This window comes from Archocentrus centrarchus, chromosome 4 (assembly GCF_007364275.1).
Source record: "Archocentrus centrarchus isolate MPI-CPG fArcCen1 chromosome 4, fArcCen1, whole genome shotgun sequence".
Classification (NCBI taxonomy): Eukaryota; Metazoa; Chordata; class Actinopteri; order Cichliformes; family Cichlidae; genus Archocentrus; species Archocentrus centrarchus.
In genome coordinates this window covers 29,842,552-29,862,030 of record NC_044349.1, presented here as the reverse complement: position 1 = coordinate 29,862,030, position 19,479 = coordinate 29,842,552, and the positions used below count along the sequence as shown (strand labels likewise).

General features: G+C 43.3%; 1 protein-coding gene across 1 annotated transcript in view; it reads right to left on the bottom strand.

Annotated features, from left to right (window-relative positions):
• Positions 1 to 4,820: 4,820 nt before the first annotated feature.
• nhsa (Nance-Horan syndrome a (congenital cataracts and dental anomalies)) overlaps positions 4,821 to 19,479 on the bottom strand; it is a 74,629-nt gene continuing 59,970 nt past the window's right edge. The window contains exons 2-9 of the mRNA XM_030727806.1: positions 18,258 to 18,410; positions 17,499 to 17,611; positions 16,004 to 16,066; positions 14,238 to 14,430; positions 12,394 to 12,525; positions 7,919 to 10,765; positions 6,949 to 7,072; positions 4,821 to 6,870 (exon numbers count right to left, since the gene is read on the bottom strand). Coding sequence (XP_030583666.1) covers positions 6,246 to 6,870; positions 6,949 to 7,072; positions 7,919 to 10,765; positions 12,394 to 12,525; positions 14,238 to 14,430; positions 16,004 to 16,066; positions 17,499 to 17,611; positions 18,258 to 18,410 — 4,250 coding nt within the window. The 3' untranslated portion in view covers positions 4,821 to 6,245. The remainder of the gene's footprint in view (positions 6,871 to 6,948; positions 7,073 to 7,918; positions 10,766 to 12,393; positions 12,526 to 14,237; positions 14,431 to 16,003; positions 16,067 to 17,498; positions 17,612 to 18,257; positions 18,411 to 19,479) is intronic.

Here is a 19,479-nt window from a genome sequence, read left to right as displayed (position 1 = left end):
CCTTCACTGTCATATTCTGCTCAGTTACATTGTGGTACTTCCCACACATTTCCCTTGAGGAAAAAACAAAAAATGGTGGTTGGCGTGCCCTTTGATGGGCACCCAAACAGTCCAAAGCTTTGTTTACCTTTTCCTTTTTTTTATCCTTCGCTCACAATCTCAGCTCAGCTGATGTGCAGTGACCGAGAACAGGGCGTTTTTGTCCGTCACAGTCTTCCCCCCCCCCCGCCCTGACATTAGCCAGAGCAACAAAGGAACTTAAAGCACTGAGTGCAGAGCTGGCTCGTGACCATGGAAGTGACAAAACATATGGAGATATGGCCTGTTAGTGACTGCAGCTCGGAGCTGAGTGCGTTAGACAGAGGGAAACACGTGCAGACCCATTCAGATGTTTAAAATAATCATAGCCAAGACACAAAGGGCCCTACTTGAAATTTACACTCAATTTGCATTAAATTAACCAGAGGACATCCTGCTGTGGGCTCAGCTGAAGATCTCCCTCTAGTGTTCATCTCAAATGAGTGTTTCTTCTGTCATGTTATTGTGGCACTGCTCCCACAGACCACCAGAAGAGAACTGACCTATTAGAAGCCAGTCTATCTACTTGGTTATCCATCTTGGAAGGCCTCTGGGCACTTATTAGGGCAGCTTCTTTCAAGCATTAGATCAATTAACTTTCATTTAACTGTTTTTGTAGATTAAACAGTCAGATGTGATTAGAACAAAGCTGCAAATGTTCACAGACTTTCCCTCAAAATAAGGTTTAAAAAAAAAAAATTCCTCTCTGGAAGTTTTACTCCTAAAATCTCAGCTTTGCTACCATGAGCGCCATGGATCTCGCTTATAACGTCTGTGCCTTTAAGGCTGTTTGTCTCAGTTTTGATACCTGATTGCCATTTTAGGGAGCCTGTACTGACACATCAAACACATTTAGTGGCTTTGATGTGCATCCTCAGAGGATGGTATTTAGGCAATTTTCACTTTTATTCCTTTTTTAACATTTCTTCAACAAATAGGCATGAAATTGTTAGACATGAGCTGTATTTGACAGTGTTAGGTTTAGTCTAAAATGAAATAGAAAAAGTTTTGCCTAAAATATAAGAAAACTCTTATCATGAATTGCAGGCAGATGGAACCCAAATGCACACTGAAAGAGAGGAAGACAAAAAATAAACTTTTATTGAGGCTGATTAGAAAGCCCCAAATTATAAAGTCCATGAAGAAAATGAGCAAATTAAATGCAAAAAGTTCCATAAACCAGCAGGGAGAACACGGGGATAACAACAGACACTCTAAAGCTGTCATTTCATTTCCTTTAATTGTTTATTCAGTAACTGATTTATTAGATTTGCTGTTCCTGTTTCTTTATATCTTGTTTAGGATGCTTTCTACAGTAGTGTGCAAAAGTCTTGAGCCACCCTTCATTTCTTTCTATTTTGCTTCCAAGGAGCCAGATCTTCTTGTAAAAAAGGTTCTCCAGGATTTCTGAAGCCAACAGCCAAAGACAGTTTTTCTTTGTCGCCGTTTTTGATTTTGTGAAGTCCAGAAGTCGACACATTTATTAGACCCACAAAAAATGTGCTGAGAGTAGGACAGAAAGTGGGGAGAGAGTGAGGGTGTGTAATTGAAAATGGTCTGAGGAGGACTCGAGCCCAGGCCCTTGAATTCAGAGCTTGAGCCTTCAGTGCTGAACCATGGGAGCTCATACCAGTGCCCTACAGTGCAGTTAAGAAACAGCAAAACACATAAAGTACATGAGCTTAGAGTCATGATCGTCTGAAGTATGCATTTGGTTTAAAAAGCCAAAAATGTGTTTTGAATATGAAGACAGTGAGACATTGTTATAGTCCTTTTTAGGCTTGAATATTCTCCAAATGTGCATGCACATAATTTATTAATACACTTGATTTATACTGCCTTTTTCACGAATTAATTATTCCATCCTGTCAAAGCAAAGCCAAAATCTTTTTTAGACTCGTGCTGCCATGGGAATAACCCAATCTAAGGATTAGAAGCCAAACCCGGCGTTGCTTTTTGCTTTAGTGACTAAATGTGTTTGTGTTGACTTTAACAAGACAACAAGCCATTTGTCTCACCTAGGTGTGATGAGATGGTTCTAGATATGTATATAAAACTAACAGAACTACATAAAAAAAATCCAACATTACAATTTTCATGTACCAATACACACTTGTTATGAGCCAAGGATGATTTCATATTTGTTCATTTATGAGATTCATTAAATACAATTCTTCAGAATAACTGCACAAATAAATGCCTGGAGGCTTTTCAAAATGGCTGCCAAGTTGCAAGACTTAACATCAAGAAGGACTTTGAGTTGATCTAAACAAGTTTGAGCATAAAAGTTCATTAATAACTGAAAAAAATAGATTAACGGTAGATATTGATAAACAAGTAAATAATTAAAATACATAAGTAATGATCAAACAATTAGACAAAATAGTGGAAAAGCAAGACAGTTCTAGAAATAATGACTGTACCTTGTTGGCTGTACCAAGGTTGAGCCAGCGCTGAGCCAATGCTGTGTCAACACTATGCCAACGCTGTGCCAACGCTGATCCAATGCTGTGCCAACACTATGCCAACACTGTGCCAACGCTGATCCAATGCTGTGCCAACACTATGCCAACACTATGCCAACGCTGTGCCAACGCTGATCCAATGCTGTGCCAACGCTGATCCAATGCTGCGCCAACACTATGCCAACACTGTGCCAACACTATGCCAACGCTGTGCCAATGCTGCGCCAACACTATGCCAACGCTGATCCAATGCTGTGCCAACGCTGAGCTAATGCTGATCCAGTGCTGTACCAACACTGATCCAACGCTGATCCAACACTGTGCCAACGCTGAGCCAACGCTGAGCCAACACTGTGCCAACGCTGAGCCAACACTGATCCAACGCTGATCCAACACTGTGCCAACGCTGAGCCAACACTGAGCCAACACTGAGCCAACGCTGTGCCAGTGCTGATCCAACACTGTGCCAATACTGAGCAAACACTGTACCAACACTATGCCAATGCTGAACCATCGCTGTGTCAACACTGAGCCAACACTGAGCCAACGCTGTGCCAGCGCTGTGCCAGTGCTGATCCAACACTGTGCCAACTCTGAGCCAACACTGATTTGACACTGTGCCAACTCTGAACAAACGCTGTGTCAGTGCTGTGCCAACACTGTACCAATGCTGTGCCAATTCTGATCCAACATTGTACCAATGCTGTGCCAATTCTGATCCAACACTGTACCAATGCTGTGCCAATCCTGAGCCAATTCTGATCCAATGCTGTGCCAACGGTTTGCTAAAAAGCAAAAAAAGTTGACATAGCTAAAATGAATGATAAAAATGTAAAATACCTTATATTGAAGCAGTGCAATGCAGGGACTTCAACGGAAAGGCAGAAAAATTTGAAATGATTAGGAAAATAAAAGTTTACTAAAAAAATATGGATAAGCATTTTAACCAACAGCGTGAGTTAAATAAGATAAATCTGTTATCAAATTCTGTTAAACTGGAATTTGCACATAGAATCAGGTAATAGCTGAAATAACCAGACATAAACAGCTGGATAAACCATATTTAACTGTAAATGGTAAGCTGACTGTAATGAACACATTTGAACCTGACGTGTTGATGATGACGGGGTTTGTGAGTCCATCATGCATCAAACAGGTTGGTATTTTGATCTGAAGTAGACAGAAATTAAAATAAATATGAAACATTTTCAAAGCAGTCACATTTATTTATCTTTTTATACACATTTGCTAAGCAGCCTGTTGTGCTAGCAGTTGGCTTTGATAGGATTTACTATGGGATTTCAAGAATGCTTACTAAAAAATAAATACAAGACAAAGTGTTCCACAGCTCAGAAATATACAAAGGACTGAAATTAATGTAAACTTTGAAAACATCTTCTTTTTTTTTGTAATTTTACATAAGAAACAATTCAGCAACCTTTGTAACAATTCCAAAAAGTTACTGTATTTACAAGTTTGTACAAAAAAAAAAAAGACAAACGCTAAAATCTACAGTACAGTATATGGAGGCTGATCTGTATCCGAAAGAAATGCATCTAGTACCGGAAGTTCGGTTCTTTTGTATCTGTTTGTGTTTTCAAGAACATTTCAGTCAAGTAAAGGAGTTCAATGCCACTACATGTTTTAGCCTTTGGCAAAAGCATTTCTGTACTCCACTCCTAAAGCATCCTCAGGGTGTGAATATTATTCAAGGAAACAGCTGCATGTACACATCTATAAATATCTCTAGGTACAGCAAGAGACAAATAAAACTTCACAAACATCACTTTATCAGTGCAAAAAAAAAAAAGAAAGGTTGGAATGAAGGTTCACAGATTTAACACATTGTGTACCCCATCATAAAGTGTTTTTAACGCCAAAATGGAGTGGGTATTGACAGTGTACCTACACGGAAGAGCAAGGTTTCTGCCAGCTTTGCATAATGTATGAGTACCATCACTCCAATGAGCTCCATGTACATGGGACTAAAAATGCTGAGGTTACACCTAAAACCTTTCATTGGTATTATGATATTTTTTTCCCAATTCACGTCTGCAACCAGTGTCTCATATAAGATCTAAAATGCGTCTCTTATGAACAAAGTATCTGAATAAAATCTGTTTTTAAAAGTTCAGCACTTCATTGCATATTTTAGGTCATTTAAAGATTTTCTGTGTCTGTTATAAAAATAAATAAATATATTTAGATTGTTTTGAGACAGAAAATATAGAAGCTATATATTTTGAACATGGGGGGGGGGGGGGGGGGGGGGGGGGGGGCAGTAAATGCCAAATCCAGACATTTCTCTTGTCATCAGACTTAATAACCTGGCTCCACATTTAATCATACATACTCCATCAAAACAGAAAAATCTCACAAAAACACTCAACTTGCTGTGGCCCCCAGCTGCTTCATCACGTATTGTCCCCTGTTGAGTAAAATAAGGCATATTTGATCCTCCTGAGCACTTTCCGCTTGCCCCTTTCAACAATGCATAAACACACCAAGTCAGCAAACCAGAAATGACCATTGTTATGTTTTTCTTCATGCCCTCCTTGTTCTCTTCCAGCTCTCCGATTCCACCGTCTCTTTTTTGCCACTTTTTGTCTCCCATGTTAACACCTGCACTCTTCTTGTCTCCCAAGATTGTCAAGTTAGTGCTTGGCTTTGACACTTCCTGTCTTACCACTAATTACTGCTTCCACTTATTGCAAAATGTACAAAATGTTAAAATATTCTAATAATAAGCTTTGATATAATTTAGAATATGCTTTAAAAAGGACTGAGTCAAATATACAAACAGGAAATATGAATAAGGACTGAAGGTTCACATTTGTTTGTCCCAATGTTCAGTTGGTGGGTGTTAAAATAATTTGATGTAACTGGCTTGAATTGTATTCACAGAATACATACAGTTCATTAAAACAGGTCAACTTTACTGGCTTATTTCTAAAATTCTGGGTTTGGGTTGGGCCTGCATGACTCTGGGAAATGTGCCTTTAACTAACAAAACAGAAATGTTAAAGAGGGCCTGCTGAGCGCATTTCCATTTTTATTTGTGTACTCTGCCAAAATAGCTTAGTGTGATTCACAGTTCAAAATAATCCTTTTTAAAATGTATTTAAAAGGAAGCTATTTTAGTTCCGCCCCCTCCCTTTGAGCTAACTCTCTTCTGATTGGCTGCCCCTCGTAAACAGACAGTTACTAACAGGTGGGTGGGGCTTCTTACCACACTGGGGATATCAGCTCCCTCTGATATTACAGAGAGACAAAAAAACTGAATCAGATCATGCAGAGCAGTTTTTGGCTCGCAGAGATTACTTTTACATGGACTCATTATTGTTTTGATATGAGCATTGCATATGTGACAAAAATAAGGAAAAGGCAAAATAGGTCCCCTTTAAATTGAGAAAAATTTTCTGTTTGTAAATTCTATTTCTCTACAAAATGCAGATGCAAATTAATCAGTTTTCTAATGCCAACTCTTCATTACATAAAGATGATTTTTCTTAGAAATACAGTCTGTATAAAACAGGTAAAACAGCTTTAAAATTCAGCATAATTACTAATTATGTTGACATTTTTTTAAACAAAACTTTATCTAATTTGAATCTCTTGCCCTCACATCTCATATAATATTTCATTGTGGTCCATTTGTTTTTGTTGTAAACTAATAAAATAATTTCATTTTTGCTGTCTTTTCTACGTGGAGCCCTGCGACGAGCGGTCATCGTGAGGGCTTCCGTCTGAGTTCTCCGTCTCACCCTCAGAGATGGCCTGCATGGGTGCTGAGTACAGCCTGCTGCGCACGCTGTAGCGGCTGCTGTTGGCGGGCGGGGGTATCCTGGAGCGTCCCTGCCTGGAGGCAGCAGATGTAGGGAAGGATTTTGGGGAGAAGCCCTCTGCGTTGGTTTTCAGGTAGGGGCTGGAGAGCTGGTCTTGTCCTGATTGGAGTTGCTGCTGAGGGGAGGTGGTGTCCTCGGAGAGTCTGGGTGACTCTGTCAAAGAGTCTCCAGGTGATTTAGGAGTGACGGGGCTCTTCAGGATCTCTGTAGCTGACATGCGGTAACTAGTGTCGGAGCGACTTCCCTTTCTAAGCAGCAATAGTTTGAATTCCTCGTTGGAGGTGCTGGACTTCTTCGCGTTCCTGTAGATGGGACCAGGGACTCTGTGTGGGCCTGGTGGGGTCATGGCGGAGGAAGGCGATGCCACAGAGACAGGTGAGCTCACAGCGTTATTGGGCGGTGTGTTCCCCGATGCACCAGCGAGGCGGCTCCTCACACCCAACTCAGCAGAGTCCTTTCTCCCCAACACTTTCCTTTTAGACCTGAAGAAGAACAAACTGATTCAAGAATCTCTGTAAACTTTGAGTAAACACAAACAGACTGCTATCTAAGACACTCACCTGTGTATCATGGCGAACAGATCCTCAGTGGTGCGAGATTTGGTGGGTGACAGAAACACACTGTCATCCTCTGTTCTTGACTCATCATGTGTCGGGGACACAGTGCTGTCACTGGGAGAAGAATCTGTCAACAGGAACATTTCACATGTGTTAATATACTGCATCCCATATACACCACAGGTGCAATTTTTCATCATGTGTTTTATCCAAAAAGGTCATAAATTTTAAAAAATTAATTACAATTTCAAGAGCTGAAAATAAATTGCTTGCTTTTTATATTAAAAATTATACAAAGAGATTCAGTTTAAACTATTTCTTGTGCCTCCCTAAAGTAGTCCCAGTCTGCATGCTGGAAGCAACTTTTCTTCCTAATTTACAGGGTCTGTTATCCTGTACATCAGGGTTTAGCAATTTTTTTGTGTGCCATAAATCCAATTTCAGCAAATTTTCAATTCAATTCAGTTTTATTTGTATAGCCAAATCACAACAAATTTCCACTGATTGGAAGAACTTTCAGTTCGAAATTGGCACAACTGACCTCCATGCCCCCATTTTATGTCTCAGAGGGGCTGGAGTTTACCAGTTCCTAGCTGTCACAGGGCAAAAGGTAGGGTACATCATTTCACCCTGATCAGCCTGCCAGTACATCACAGGGCCAACAGAGAGAGGCAGATAACCACACACTCTCACGTCCACACCTACAGGCAATTTAGAATCACCAGTTAACCAAACATGCATGCTTTTGCACTGTCAGAGGAAGCCTACGCAGGCACGTAGAAAACGTGTACACACCACACAGACAGAGCCCAGCTGACGGCGAGGTTTGAACCCAGAACCTTCTTACTGTGACAGTGCTAACACTAGCAGAAGAGGCAAAAACCAGGAGAAAAAGGTGCAGAGGAGAGAGTAGCAGTGAGTATAAACTAAACCGGGGGTTGAGGAGGGGATCACAATGACATTATGGTATTACCTTTACTGAAATAATCCTCCATCTCTGCTGTGGACTCCTCCTTGCTGTCCTGCGAGGCACATTCGGATGGCTCACCTGATGAATCCACTTCTTTGCTGCCTTCATTGCTGATCAGACTCCCTTGAGGCTTCTCTGACTGACTGTCAGTAGCAGGCACTTTATCCAGGCTGCTGAATGTGTTGGGGGAACTGTGCAGGACAGGGGGAGGAGGAGGAGGATACGCCTCTTCTTCTTCAGCCTGCTGGTGCTGTAAAGATGCAGTCTGTGAGCGGAAGTCTCCGAGGCAGGTAGGCATTTCTACCGACTCTCTGCAGGTCTCTCCTTCTTGACTTGTGGTGTGTTCAGGGACTTCTGCACCTTTCTGGTCTAAACATGAGTCTGACTGCAGCCTGACTGCTGTCACACTCTCTGCAGGGGGCTCTCTGTCTAGCTCGTTACTCGTCTCACTCTGACATGCTGCGCTTCCACTTGTAAGCTCTTCATTTGAGGTAAACACACACAACTCCTTTGAGGATGTGTGAAGATAATGATGGTGTGAGTTATACAGTATGGGACTCTTGAGCTCTAAAGATTTGCTGGCGGAAAGTTTGCTAGGTGAATTCACAGTGGGATATTGAAGTCTGGAAGCTGCATGATTTTCTTGGTGTTCCTTACTGACAGATCGGAGCTGTACTGAGTTCAGCACCGTGGGTGTAATGGACAGGCAGTGGGCGTTGAACACCTCTGAGTTGTGAGGTGCTACAGGTTTGGCTGACACTGCTGCTTTCTGTTTGTTTTGGTGAAGCATCTGCATCTGGGTCTTGTAAGCTGTGGCCTTATTGCTGACACTATGAAGGGCACTTAAGTCAAGGTGAGAAGGAGGGATAATTGGCAGCTCCAGATCTCTCTTCGAGGTTGCTCCATCCCTGGAGGACAGTGACTGCAGTGACAGTGAAGAGAGCGAGGACTTCCTCTCTGGGACTTTGGGCTTCCTTTTGCCACTTGATGGTGACAATGGTCCGGGGAAGAAGGTGGAGGGAAATGAGGAAGTGGGTGTTTCTGACTGACTAGAGTAGCCGCTGGATGGGCTGGCCAGGCCTGCCAGCTTCTCTGGGGATGTAAGCTTGAAGTCTCCCTCAACTGATGGAAGTGAAGGGGTGGTGGCTCTGGAGCCAGACTGGGACGTCTGTGACTCTGAACTCTCCTGTGACTTGATGCATTCAATAACAGTCGTACCCGTTGCTGTGCTGGAATTTGACAACGATCGGTAAGGATCAGTGGATTTTAAATCATTCAGGAGCCACAGATCTGCATAATCTGATTGCAAAATGCCATCATCCTTAAATGAATGTATATCTGTGGAGCCTAAGTCGGGTAGATCAGCTGAGCCCTCAACCCCCCAGACCACCCGGGGTTCTCTGAGCAGTGGGGAGTTGTCAGTGTGAGCTGGAGAGCCAGACAAGGCCAGCTGCAGTTTCCTCTCCTTGGCAGACAGAGGAAGTTGCTGCCCACAGGTAATCTTTGGTTCTTTCTTGTCAGGGATATTTCCCTCACTGCATATTTTCCTTAAGGAGGAGCTCCTCTTAGGCGGCGACGGCCTCACCTTTGGTTTTCTTAAAGAGAGGCAGCGTCTCCCCAGAGTCATGTGACCACTTGAGTCAGACAGGCCACAGTCAGAGCCTGAGGGTGCATAGTTATTATAGGTGAAGCTTCGGCTACCTTTTAGGCCGCAGTCAAAGTGCATGGAGGTGTAGTAACCTTCGTTGTCCACAGAGTAGTGTGAGACGGTGTCAGCTTTCTCTGACAGTGGTTTGTCAGAGAAGCTGCTCTCACAGGTAGCCATACTGGTGAAGCTGGGGCAGCCCAGGCTGCTCTCAGCCTCTCTGTTTGGCTCGGGGCTAAAGTCCTGCAAGCCAGAAGGCTCCGGGTTGGGGTAACTCCATTCCCCCTCAATGGGAGTGCTGACCCCTACTTCCTCTAATATGTCCATAGCAGTGGAAGAGAAGGAGCCCGCTCTTTGGGTCCTGACGCCCTGGTAGTGGTCCAGCATGAAGGTGGCCTGGTCATCGTTAGTGTGAGTGGCAGTGTTTAGGGAGAGCTCAGAGTCACAGTGCGAGGAGCCAGTCAGTGGTGGAGATGCTGCAGGAGGGATTGTTTCTGATGTCTGGGAGGGGCATGTGGAACTGCTCCCACTCCAGTTCCCACTGGAGGACTGGTGATCCTCCTTGTGGTCCATCTGGCCTCCCAGCACTGCCGCAGCAGAGACAGAGTGGACAGGGCTGCTGAAGGTGTCGGAACTGGATGAGATCTCACAGCTGCCCATGTCAGCCTTCCTGGGCAGGTGAGATCTGGTCCGGTCCATCCAGCTGCGCTCTGGACTCTGTGACAGCTGCTTGTACTTCAGGCTCCCCAGCTGGTGCTCAGACATGGCCTGGTCATCAGTGCTCTCCTCTTCATCCTTCAGAGTCAACTTCCTGGATCCAGTCAGGAACCCCTCAGTGTCGAAGGGGGAAAGCTCCTCCTCATCATCGCTGTCATTATGCCCGTTGTCCAGCATCCGGCTGGTGTCTCGGGGCAGACTCCGGGAACGCAGGTGTGCTCCCACAGGGGCAGTAAACATGGCGTCCGCGCTGTCAGGGAGGGAGGAGATGTTTCCTGCAGAGTGAGAGAGGGAGAGAGAGACTCCCTGGCCTCTCTGGAGCCTGATCCTCCTCCGAGATGGCGCTCCTGAGATCAAAAAGTCTTCTGTCTGACAACCGGAGTCTCTGGTGTTGAGATGGCTGGCAAGCTCCTGGTTGGAAGGGGTGATATCTGCACTGGCGTGAACTATCACTGTCCGCTCTCTGGAGCCAGGAGAGTCATCAGAATCTGGGAGAAGAAAGAGGCACAAAAAAAAAAACAAGAAAAGAAAAAGAGACACTGAGATGAGCACCTGATTTTTATGTCTTTAAAGGCAACCTATTATGAAAAGCTACTTTCAGCTGCCCTCTTTATTCACAAGAGGTTGCCAGAGTGGGTAGCTCAACATGTTTGATTTGTCAGAGTTTTACACCGGATGCCCTTCCTGACGCAACGCCCAAGGTAGTTGTGTCTCCCATTATGTTTGTCGTTATTTTCTCTCATATATAAAGTGTAAGAATTGTGGATGTTCATATCAAACATGACAAGTTTCAAATAACAAAGTCAAGTATATATGTACAAACAATCCCTGTGAGTCAAAAGTGCTTGAAATACTCCATTTTAGGCAGTTTTTCTACTCTTGGCTCTTGATGATGTCACAAAGAAGGGATATCCCTAATATGGTCATCTCAGGCATAGTGGGAGGAGCTAAAACAGCTAGTTTTGGACAGGATGAACTGAAAGCCCACATTAAGGCCTAGTGAAAGATAAACAGGGATTATTCTGAACTGTGAATCATTCAAAGCTACTCTAAACAGTCCAAAAATAGCAGAAAATATTTTTAAAGGACTTAAGACAGTGGCCACAACAGCAGTATGAGTTGGGTGGGGACTTCTGTTGCATCTTCTCAACTTATTTTCCATCATCTCGCTGCTGTTGATGGTCCAATGAAAATATTAGAGGGATAGTTCACCACAAGATGAAATTTATACCACTGGTAGAGGCACAATTCTTTCTACAGTGTTACAGTCGGTGGCTGTAGTTTGGTAGAAAGAAAACAGCACCTATATGAAGGCTGCAGGTTTTTTTTATTTTAGAGTAATCGAGTTCATGATTTTTGGGAAGAGAAATTGCGTTTGAGTTTTTCAGATGCTTTTTTTTTTTTTTTTTGGTGCATTGAGCACCACAAAGAAAGCACCACTGTATTCAAGAGAATGCATACATACCTACAAGTCTAAACTGGGTACAAACTCTGAAACAGGAGAGATGAATAAATGTAGGGATGGTGCGGTTTTTCATGATTCAAACAATCATTTTCACCCTGGTAGGGTTTAAGATGGAGGAAGTTGTTTACCAGCCACAATTACATGGAAAAATGGAAGAACATCCCACTTAATACCAGGAGCCAGACCAACAATGTGAGTGTCGTGTGCTGAGATTCGACGATACTGTGCAAACATGAGAAACATCTAAAGCCAACAATAGCTATCAGCAAGGTCCACAAGGTAAACTCAGGTAGAGCAAAGCATGCCACAAGTCTACCGCAACTATGCACATTAGTTTAGGAGCAGTTTGGAGTTATTCAGGGATAATTCAAACAGCAGTCGAGCATTTATTTTAATATTCATTATTTTTTTTAGGCTACTCTGAATTTGATTTTAGGATGAACTTTTTCTGTCCCCCAAACACCTCAGAATTGTAACAAATGCACATAATTAGTATTATAACCACTGAATTAGGTCCCCAAGATGTAATTTCGCCCCTTAAATACTAAACCACTTTTGTTCTACTAAGTAAGTAACACAGTAGAGAAAACACTTTTATTTTATAGCAGCAGAAAGTTTCACGCATTGCATATGTCAGCTTAAGGAACATACCTAAGTCTTGCTGCACCTGTCTGGGAACGCCGGCGACGGTCCTCCGTCTCCTCAGCTTCCGTCTCCTCTGAAGCAAAGACTGCGAGTGAACGAGCGAGCAACGCACACTAGCATCTCTGTCAAAGCCGACCCCTGCAACGGAGACAGCACATCTGAGGAATCTTTGTTTGGCGGCGACTGCAGAGATTCCTTCTTTAACTCTCACGCTGTCACATAAAGAAATATTTAAGGTGACACTCAGCTGTACTAAATTAGGTATTCCACAAAAATAGCAGTGAGGCGTGGAGCACAGAGATGTGACAGAGCTGAGAGCAGTAAGTTATTTACTGCTTAATGTAATGACTAAGCAGTAATAGTATGAAATGTGTAATAAGGCCATAAAACTAGTGGTACTGATGATGGGATTAGTACCCATAAGAGAAATACTGCTGTGAAGGTTCCTGCTTTCTCTCTCCATACATTATGACTGTCATGTGATTGCAGGTCAGAGCTTTCAGCTCCATAGCAATTGCTGTGCTTGGCTTACAATGTGCAATTTTTTTTTTTTTACCCTCAACTGTCTCTGACTCAGCCAGTGCTGGTGTACAGCTCTCCTTTTGAGTCAAAGTGAGCAAGAGTAAATAATGTCAGGCTGGCCTTTTCAACAATCTGGACACAACTAATCAGCATTCATGTCACCGCAGCTCGCCTCTTTGCAACAGCAGGCACAAAGCGTCAAAGCACGAGAAACAAAGTTAACTGGGCACAAAGCATGACTTGCACATTGAGAGTGACTGTGTAGCAACATTAATTATGGCTTGTTTAGTAGAGACTGGACTGCAGCATTTCCTTATTTCTTCCAATTGCTTCATTAATTCAGGGAAACTGGACTGTGAGCAAAGATTTTAGAGTTATCAAGAAAAGCCAAAACCAGACACTTTAATCTTCCCCCACATCCTGGTCAGATGGAGCACCTGACTGAGCACCATTTAGAGTTGCTGCAATGAAATTTTGGCAAAATGGACTAGCCTGCTGCATAATTTTTTTCACTTTGATTTTCGAGGTGTCTTTGAATTCAGCCCTCTGTAGCTTGATCATTTTCATGTCCATCAAACAATGTGACATCATTTTGTTTCCAACACATTATCCAGTCCATATCAGTATAGCTATCCAGCATGATTGTGTTCCCATTGACGTCTGATGTGTTTTCAAATTGTTCCTTTAATTTTTTTGAGTAGTGTATTTTTTTGTGTCCCGTAATGAATGTGGGTACATGTAAAGTTCACTAAGGGGAACTACAGGTACAACTGCCATTTAGCCTGCAAAAGGAGGTGATCTGTTTATCTTAGCACAAACAGAAATTAAACAGTAAGCCTGGCTTTGCCTAAATGTACTAAAATCCAACTACCAGCAGTCTGAAGTTCTCCAATTTAAACATTATATCACTTTTTAAATTTGAGCAAATTTGCCTTAACTTTCATTTCTGACAGGCTGAAAGTCACAAAATGTTTTTTTAACACTTCAGTTGTTGTACAGATTTAAAAATACATTATATGACATGTTAATTACAATGTCTCAGAGCTGCCTAGAGGCTGGTTGTCACATTTTTTTTTGTACTTTCCAAAGTCAAACAAGCTGGTTCCTTGTTTCCATTATTTATTCTAAACTAATCATATTCTGGTTGTTCCTTTGTCATGTGAGTGGTATCGATATTCCTGTCTAACAATAAGCAAGAAAGATAATAACCAAAAAACTTTAAGGAAAAGTTGAAGGTGGGTACCACTGCTGAGGAAGAGCTGAAAAAGACAATTTGACAAATGCACACCGCAGCTTAGTCACAATCAGATTCAGTGATTTCAATTTACCGGTCACATTAATGGGGATGACACATGAGGTGATGACTTGGGAATTGCTTTTCATTCTCTCCTCTGGGGTGGGCAGCGGCAGAGCTTTAGACCAGTTAGTCTGCTTGTCCAGGGTGGAGGGGATGTTAGGGATGGGAAACTTAGACCGGTGACCTAGAGCCACCCCGTCAGAGTCGGGGTCAGAGGGCGCAGCCTGCAACAGATGGATATTTGCATGGTTAAATTGTTAAAGTTAGGCCAGCATTACGTGAGATGTGGTTTGGCAGTTAGAAAATGAACAAGCTCAGCTTCAGGAAGGGGAATGTGCTGATTAAAGTCAGGGATTACACTGATATTGTCCAAGTGTTTATCCTTGAAAGAACTGAAGAGTAGATGTCGAGATTAGTGTCTTATTAATCTGCAGCAATCAGTGCTCACTGCCTGCAGGCGGAGCAGAGGTAAATCAATGCACATGCCCTTCCAGCTGCTGAGTTTCATGTTGGAGTGCAAAGAAACCAGTAAGTAATGGAAATAAACAGCATGCTTTGGAAAGAGAGGGAGAGTGGAAAGCACAGGATGCATTCAAAGAACCTCTACGTCGTGCAAAAAATAAAGTTCAGAAACCCGCATGTGTCCGAGCCTCAGGCTCACACAAAGTCTGACGCACACACACTCTACAGGACGTGTCATGACAAACACTTAACAAATAAATAAAATGATGCCTCCTTCGCTCACAGGATATGACATACAATTTCCAACTCTTAGCTCATGCGCCGACAATCCAACATTTTTCCAAGGGTCTCCCGCATGACATCAAGTGTCCAGAAATATCAGCCAGGCTTCCCCACAACTCCACGGGGCCTCCTCAGACTCTACAGAGCCACTTGTCCTCATAGCTCCGTGCTACATGAATTTAGGCTGTTAATTTCTTACCTTGAGATTCCGACACAGAGACACATGTGAAACTGGGAGTGATTCTCAGGCTCGACTGGTTCCCACCTCCGCAACCCGACAACCTCCCACCCCCATTTGAAGGCGACCCTCGAGCCTTTGTGCTCCCTGTTCCCAGCAGACCAATGAGACCCTGACAAAACCCTGGCCACAAAAGAAACCGGTTTCCTTGGAAACTTCTTGCAACGAGGAGGAAAAAAAAAAAAAAAAAAAGGGAGACCATTTACAGCTGATTTGTTCTGAGAACGGTTTTAGGAGTGCCTGAGAGGACGGATGAGCCGGCTGAAAGAAAGAGATGAGGGATTAGGGAAAAGGAGGAAGAGTGGGCACGTACAGGATGACAGGAAATAAAAAAGGAGTGGCAGAGTTTGAAGCTCATTCCTCTCTCACGGCGGGCATCGAGCACGATACTTGTTAAAAAAAAAAAGAAAAACAGCATAAGGAGGGAAACACGAGGCTGTCAGCTGTGCAGTGTGGAAACCACAGCACAGAGGGATCATGGGTAATCACAGGCGCAAGTTTCGAGAAGCCGACCCTATCATTAGAGAAACCCGGGCTGCTGTGATTGTGGCCCTCACACACATTCCTCACATACTGCAAAGCTCTTCACATGAGCCCAAACAACAACAACAACAGTATGCAAACGTGTGAAACTTTAAAGAGGTGCTCGCCTTCAGTATCACCCCACGCTCTGAACTGGTTGGAGCAGGATGGCTACTGCTGCCAGAGAATGAGAAGGCATGCATTTAAAAAGAGATAAGAAGAGGTCAAACAGGTGAAATGAGGTGTTAGGAGGAGCACTCAGGAGGAAGGCGAGGGAGGGAAGGGACCAATACCTTTCTGCTCCAGGGGGAGAAGCGGCAACATTCGATAGGGGAGGAGGAGCGGGTGGATTCGAACTGAATTACAGGGTGAAAAACAAAACAAACAAACAAACAAAGGACAAAAACACATGGAATGAACATGGAGAAATTCAACACTGACATAAAAGACAACATTAGGGGGGTAAACTTAGTGGGGAGGAATATGAGGACTGAAATATTTGGGCCAGGGCAGGCTGACGAGCTGATCCTGAACATTTAAAGCTGCATTGTCGCTGTGATGAAATATAAATGAAGCAACAGGACACACATTACAAACACAGTCCTCTTTCGCCTTTACCTGGGCTAACTGTGTTGTTGCATCTCTAAAATGCTTCTCTGGCTGCTTTCAGTGGGGGAGAAATGGGAATGTCACTTAAAAAAATTACAGACAGGTGGGTAAATCTTCACCATACCTTCAAACATCAGTATTAAAAGCATTCAAATATTGTTTAAAGGGGAGCCATTATGCTCATTTCCAACATATTTTTTATTCTTAAAGCTGGCAGAGCAACTTCGCATGATTCACAGATCAAAATAATCCTTATTTATCTTATCCTGGGTTTTCACTCAATTTCCCGCCCTTTCGTCTGACTGGATCCCCTTCTCAAACAGAAGGTTTTGAACAGGAAGTGGGTATGTCTTGTTACGTACTGCCATTTTTGCCAGATGCCTCCCTGCTGCTCTTCATTACACAGAACGTATCTTTTGGCATCAAGGCAGTGAGAGATGATTGCCCCATTTTAGAGACCCACAGAGTCTGTCGGGGTGGTGGTGGCAACAGTATCGTGTGAGATCCTAAGCTGCTGGTTTCTCATCAAAGAGATCGTGGTTCACTTCCTGTTTGGACCTCGGTGATATTGATTTTTAAAAATAAAACATAAATATTTATTGAATACACAAACTGTGTAATTGATCTTTTTTAAATGTTTGACTGAGTGGATCAATTTACATGTAGGCGGGGCTTAACTGAAACACGCCGGCAGCTTTGGCTTTTATTTTACACCCTGGGAAAGAGAGCATGAGCTGGAGATTACCATATTAGGAATATCTGCTCTCGATGATGTCACCAAGAGCCACAAGTGTAAAAAAACTCCCTGAAACTGAGCATTTGTCTGAGCTCTTGGCTCACACGGAATACTTGCAACATACACTGACCTCATTATTAGAAACTTTGGCCATGGTTAATATGAGCATTCACCACTGGAACAGCATATATAAGACAGAAAATAAGGAAAAGCAGAATAGGTCCCCTTTAAAATACAAAAGAAGCAACATTTGGATATGAAAGGATGATCATTTTCCACTTACTGACCGGGTTTTCTCCATGTCAGCTCTATCAAGTCAGATCTGATTATATAAGTTGACATCATAGTGATGGTGTCACTGCCTTTAGTTACTAGCAACACATTCCTACCCTGACTGGATCTTTAAAAGCAGTTTGGATCAAAAGAGAAGATAAAAGTCTCACCGTTGTTAAATTTACCCCCCTCTGAGGGGTGGGATACACGGGCATCGGGGGCACCGCTGAGATCGAGATGGTTACTCTCCGCTCCCTGCTGCCCGATCGTCTCCTCTGGCGATCTGCGGCAGAAACCACGTAAAACACAGAAGATGAATTTTATTCATTCATTAATATAATAAGGTATCAGTGTAGAGAGGTGTCACACGGGGCTGCTTTAGACTGGCCTGCAGGGTCAAACCAGTCCTCACAGATTACATCAGACACTCTGCCCCCAGAGTAACTCAAGCCTAAGACTGATGTTACCAACGATCAGTTACTCTTTCTTTGATTAGTGCCACTCAGCTACAAAAAAAAAAAAAAAAAAAAGGAAAAGAGGGCTCGTGATTTGTAGTTTGCTAACATTGTTATGGAGAATAATGAGAGGAGAAAGTTTATACTGCAGCTGTATAGAAGTCCCGGTTAACATGATGAATTTATAAGTCTACCTATCATAGGGCCTGTCTGCCTGAACATATCAGGGTTTTTTTCCCCCCCAGATTGTAGTTTCACAATATGTCCACTAGAGGGCAGGGTGCCACCAAAAAACAGGCTGCAGACCTGCACGGGGGGAATGCATGTTATCTCAGAAGTGTTTTTAAATGGCATGTAAAGTAAAAATGAAGCTGTGCATCAACTAGGCATGGCAGAGAGCTAACTTCAGAGCAGCTTTCTTTGGCTTTGCTCCAGGTTATGGTCTGAGGAGCTGAATGCTGCTCAGGGCCTCACCTCGGTGCAGGGCCCACAGGCTGAGGTTGGCTTGCCTGTGGAGCTCTTCCACGCATTCTGGCCGTGTAGAGAGATGGAAAACGTTCCTCTGCTGGTGCCAGGGAGCTTGGTAATGTGCTGTCAGCTTACTCTCCACATCCAGGTTTGACACCGCTGTCAGGCAGAGAGGGGACAGGTCAAAACGACAAAGGTACTGCAACCTAATCTGGTGAAATTCAACAGCGTGGTCACTGACATCCAGCAACAACATTTATATAGCACAAGGGCAACTATATGATCCTAAAATATCTCGTTATAGCCACATTAAGTCCATATTTTTACAACTGTGTAATGCTTGAAGCTTGTTGCTTTACAGTTTAAGTTTAGTGAGAAGAAATGGTCACAAACGGATCTCCATAAATGACCTGAAATACTCATCAGCATCTTTTAACTAACTCGAATATCTTTTTTGAGGTAAAACACATCTCAGTGGATTTATTGTCTGTATGATTCCCAACCTTTTATCCATACAGCACGTTCAGGTGGACATGCTGTATGGATCAACGTCATCACTGTGTTCAGATGTGCTTATTTGATACTAGTTAGTTTAACATTTATCATTTATGGTCAGTTAAATGCCTCAGCTGTTGGTTATCAGTTTACTATTCATCCATTACTTGTAGTTGCCACTCCATTTAACAGCTAACTCATCTCAAATAACAACGAGACGGAGTACAGATTGGAGGTGGAACACTTGGAGACCTGGTGCGAGCACAACAAACTTTGCATCAACGTGGCCAAGACCAAGGAGATGAGCGTGGATTTCAGGAGGAACATCATCTGCCGTCCCGCCCCACTGTGCATTGGAGGAGCAGCAGTCGAGGTTGTCTCCAGCTTTAAATATCTGGGGACTCACATCACTAACACCTTCACCTGGAACACGAACTCTGGCTGTCTTATCAAGACAGCCCAGCAAAGACTCTACTTCCTGAGGAAGTTAAAGAAGGCTGGCCAGGGGACCAAAATCCTCACCTCTTTCTACAGGTGTGTGATTGAGATCATCATAACAACTTGCATCACCGTATGGCATGGGAACTGCTCTGCTTCTGACAGGAAGTCTCAGCAGAGGGTGGTCAAGTCTACCCAGAAGATCACCAGCAGCACCTTCATAACTGTAGAGAACATCTACATCAGCAGATGCAGGAGCAGGGCCTCCAGCATAAGCGGGGACCCCTCCCACCCT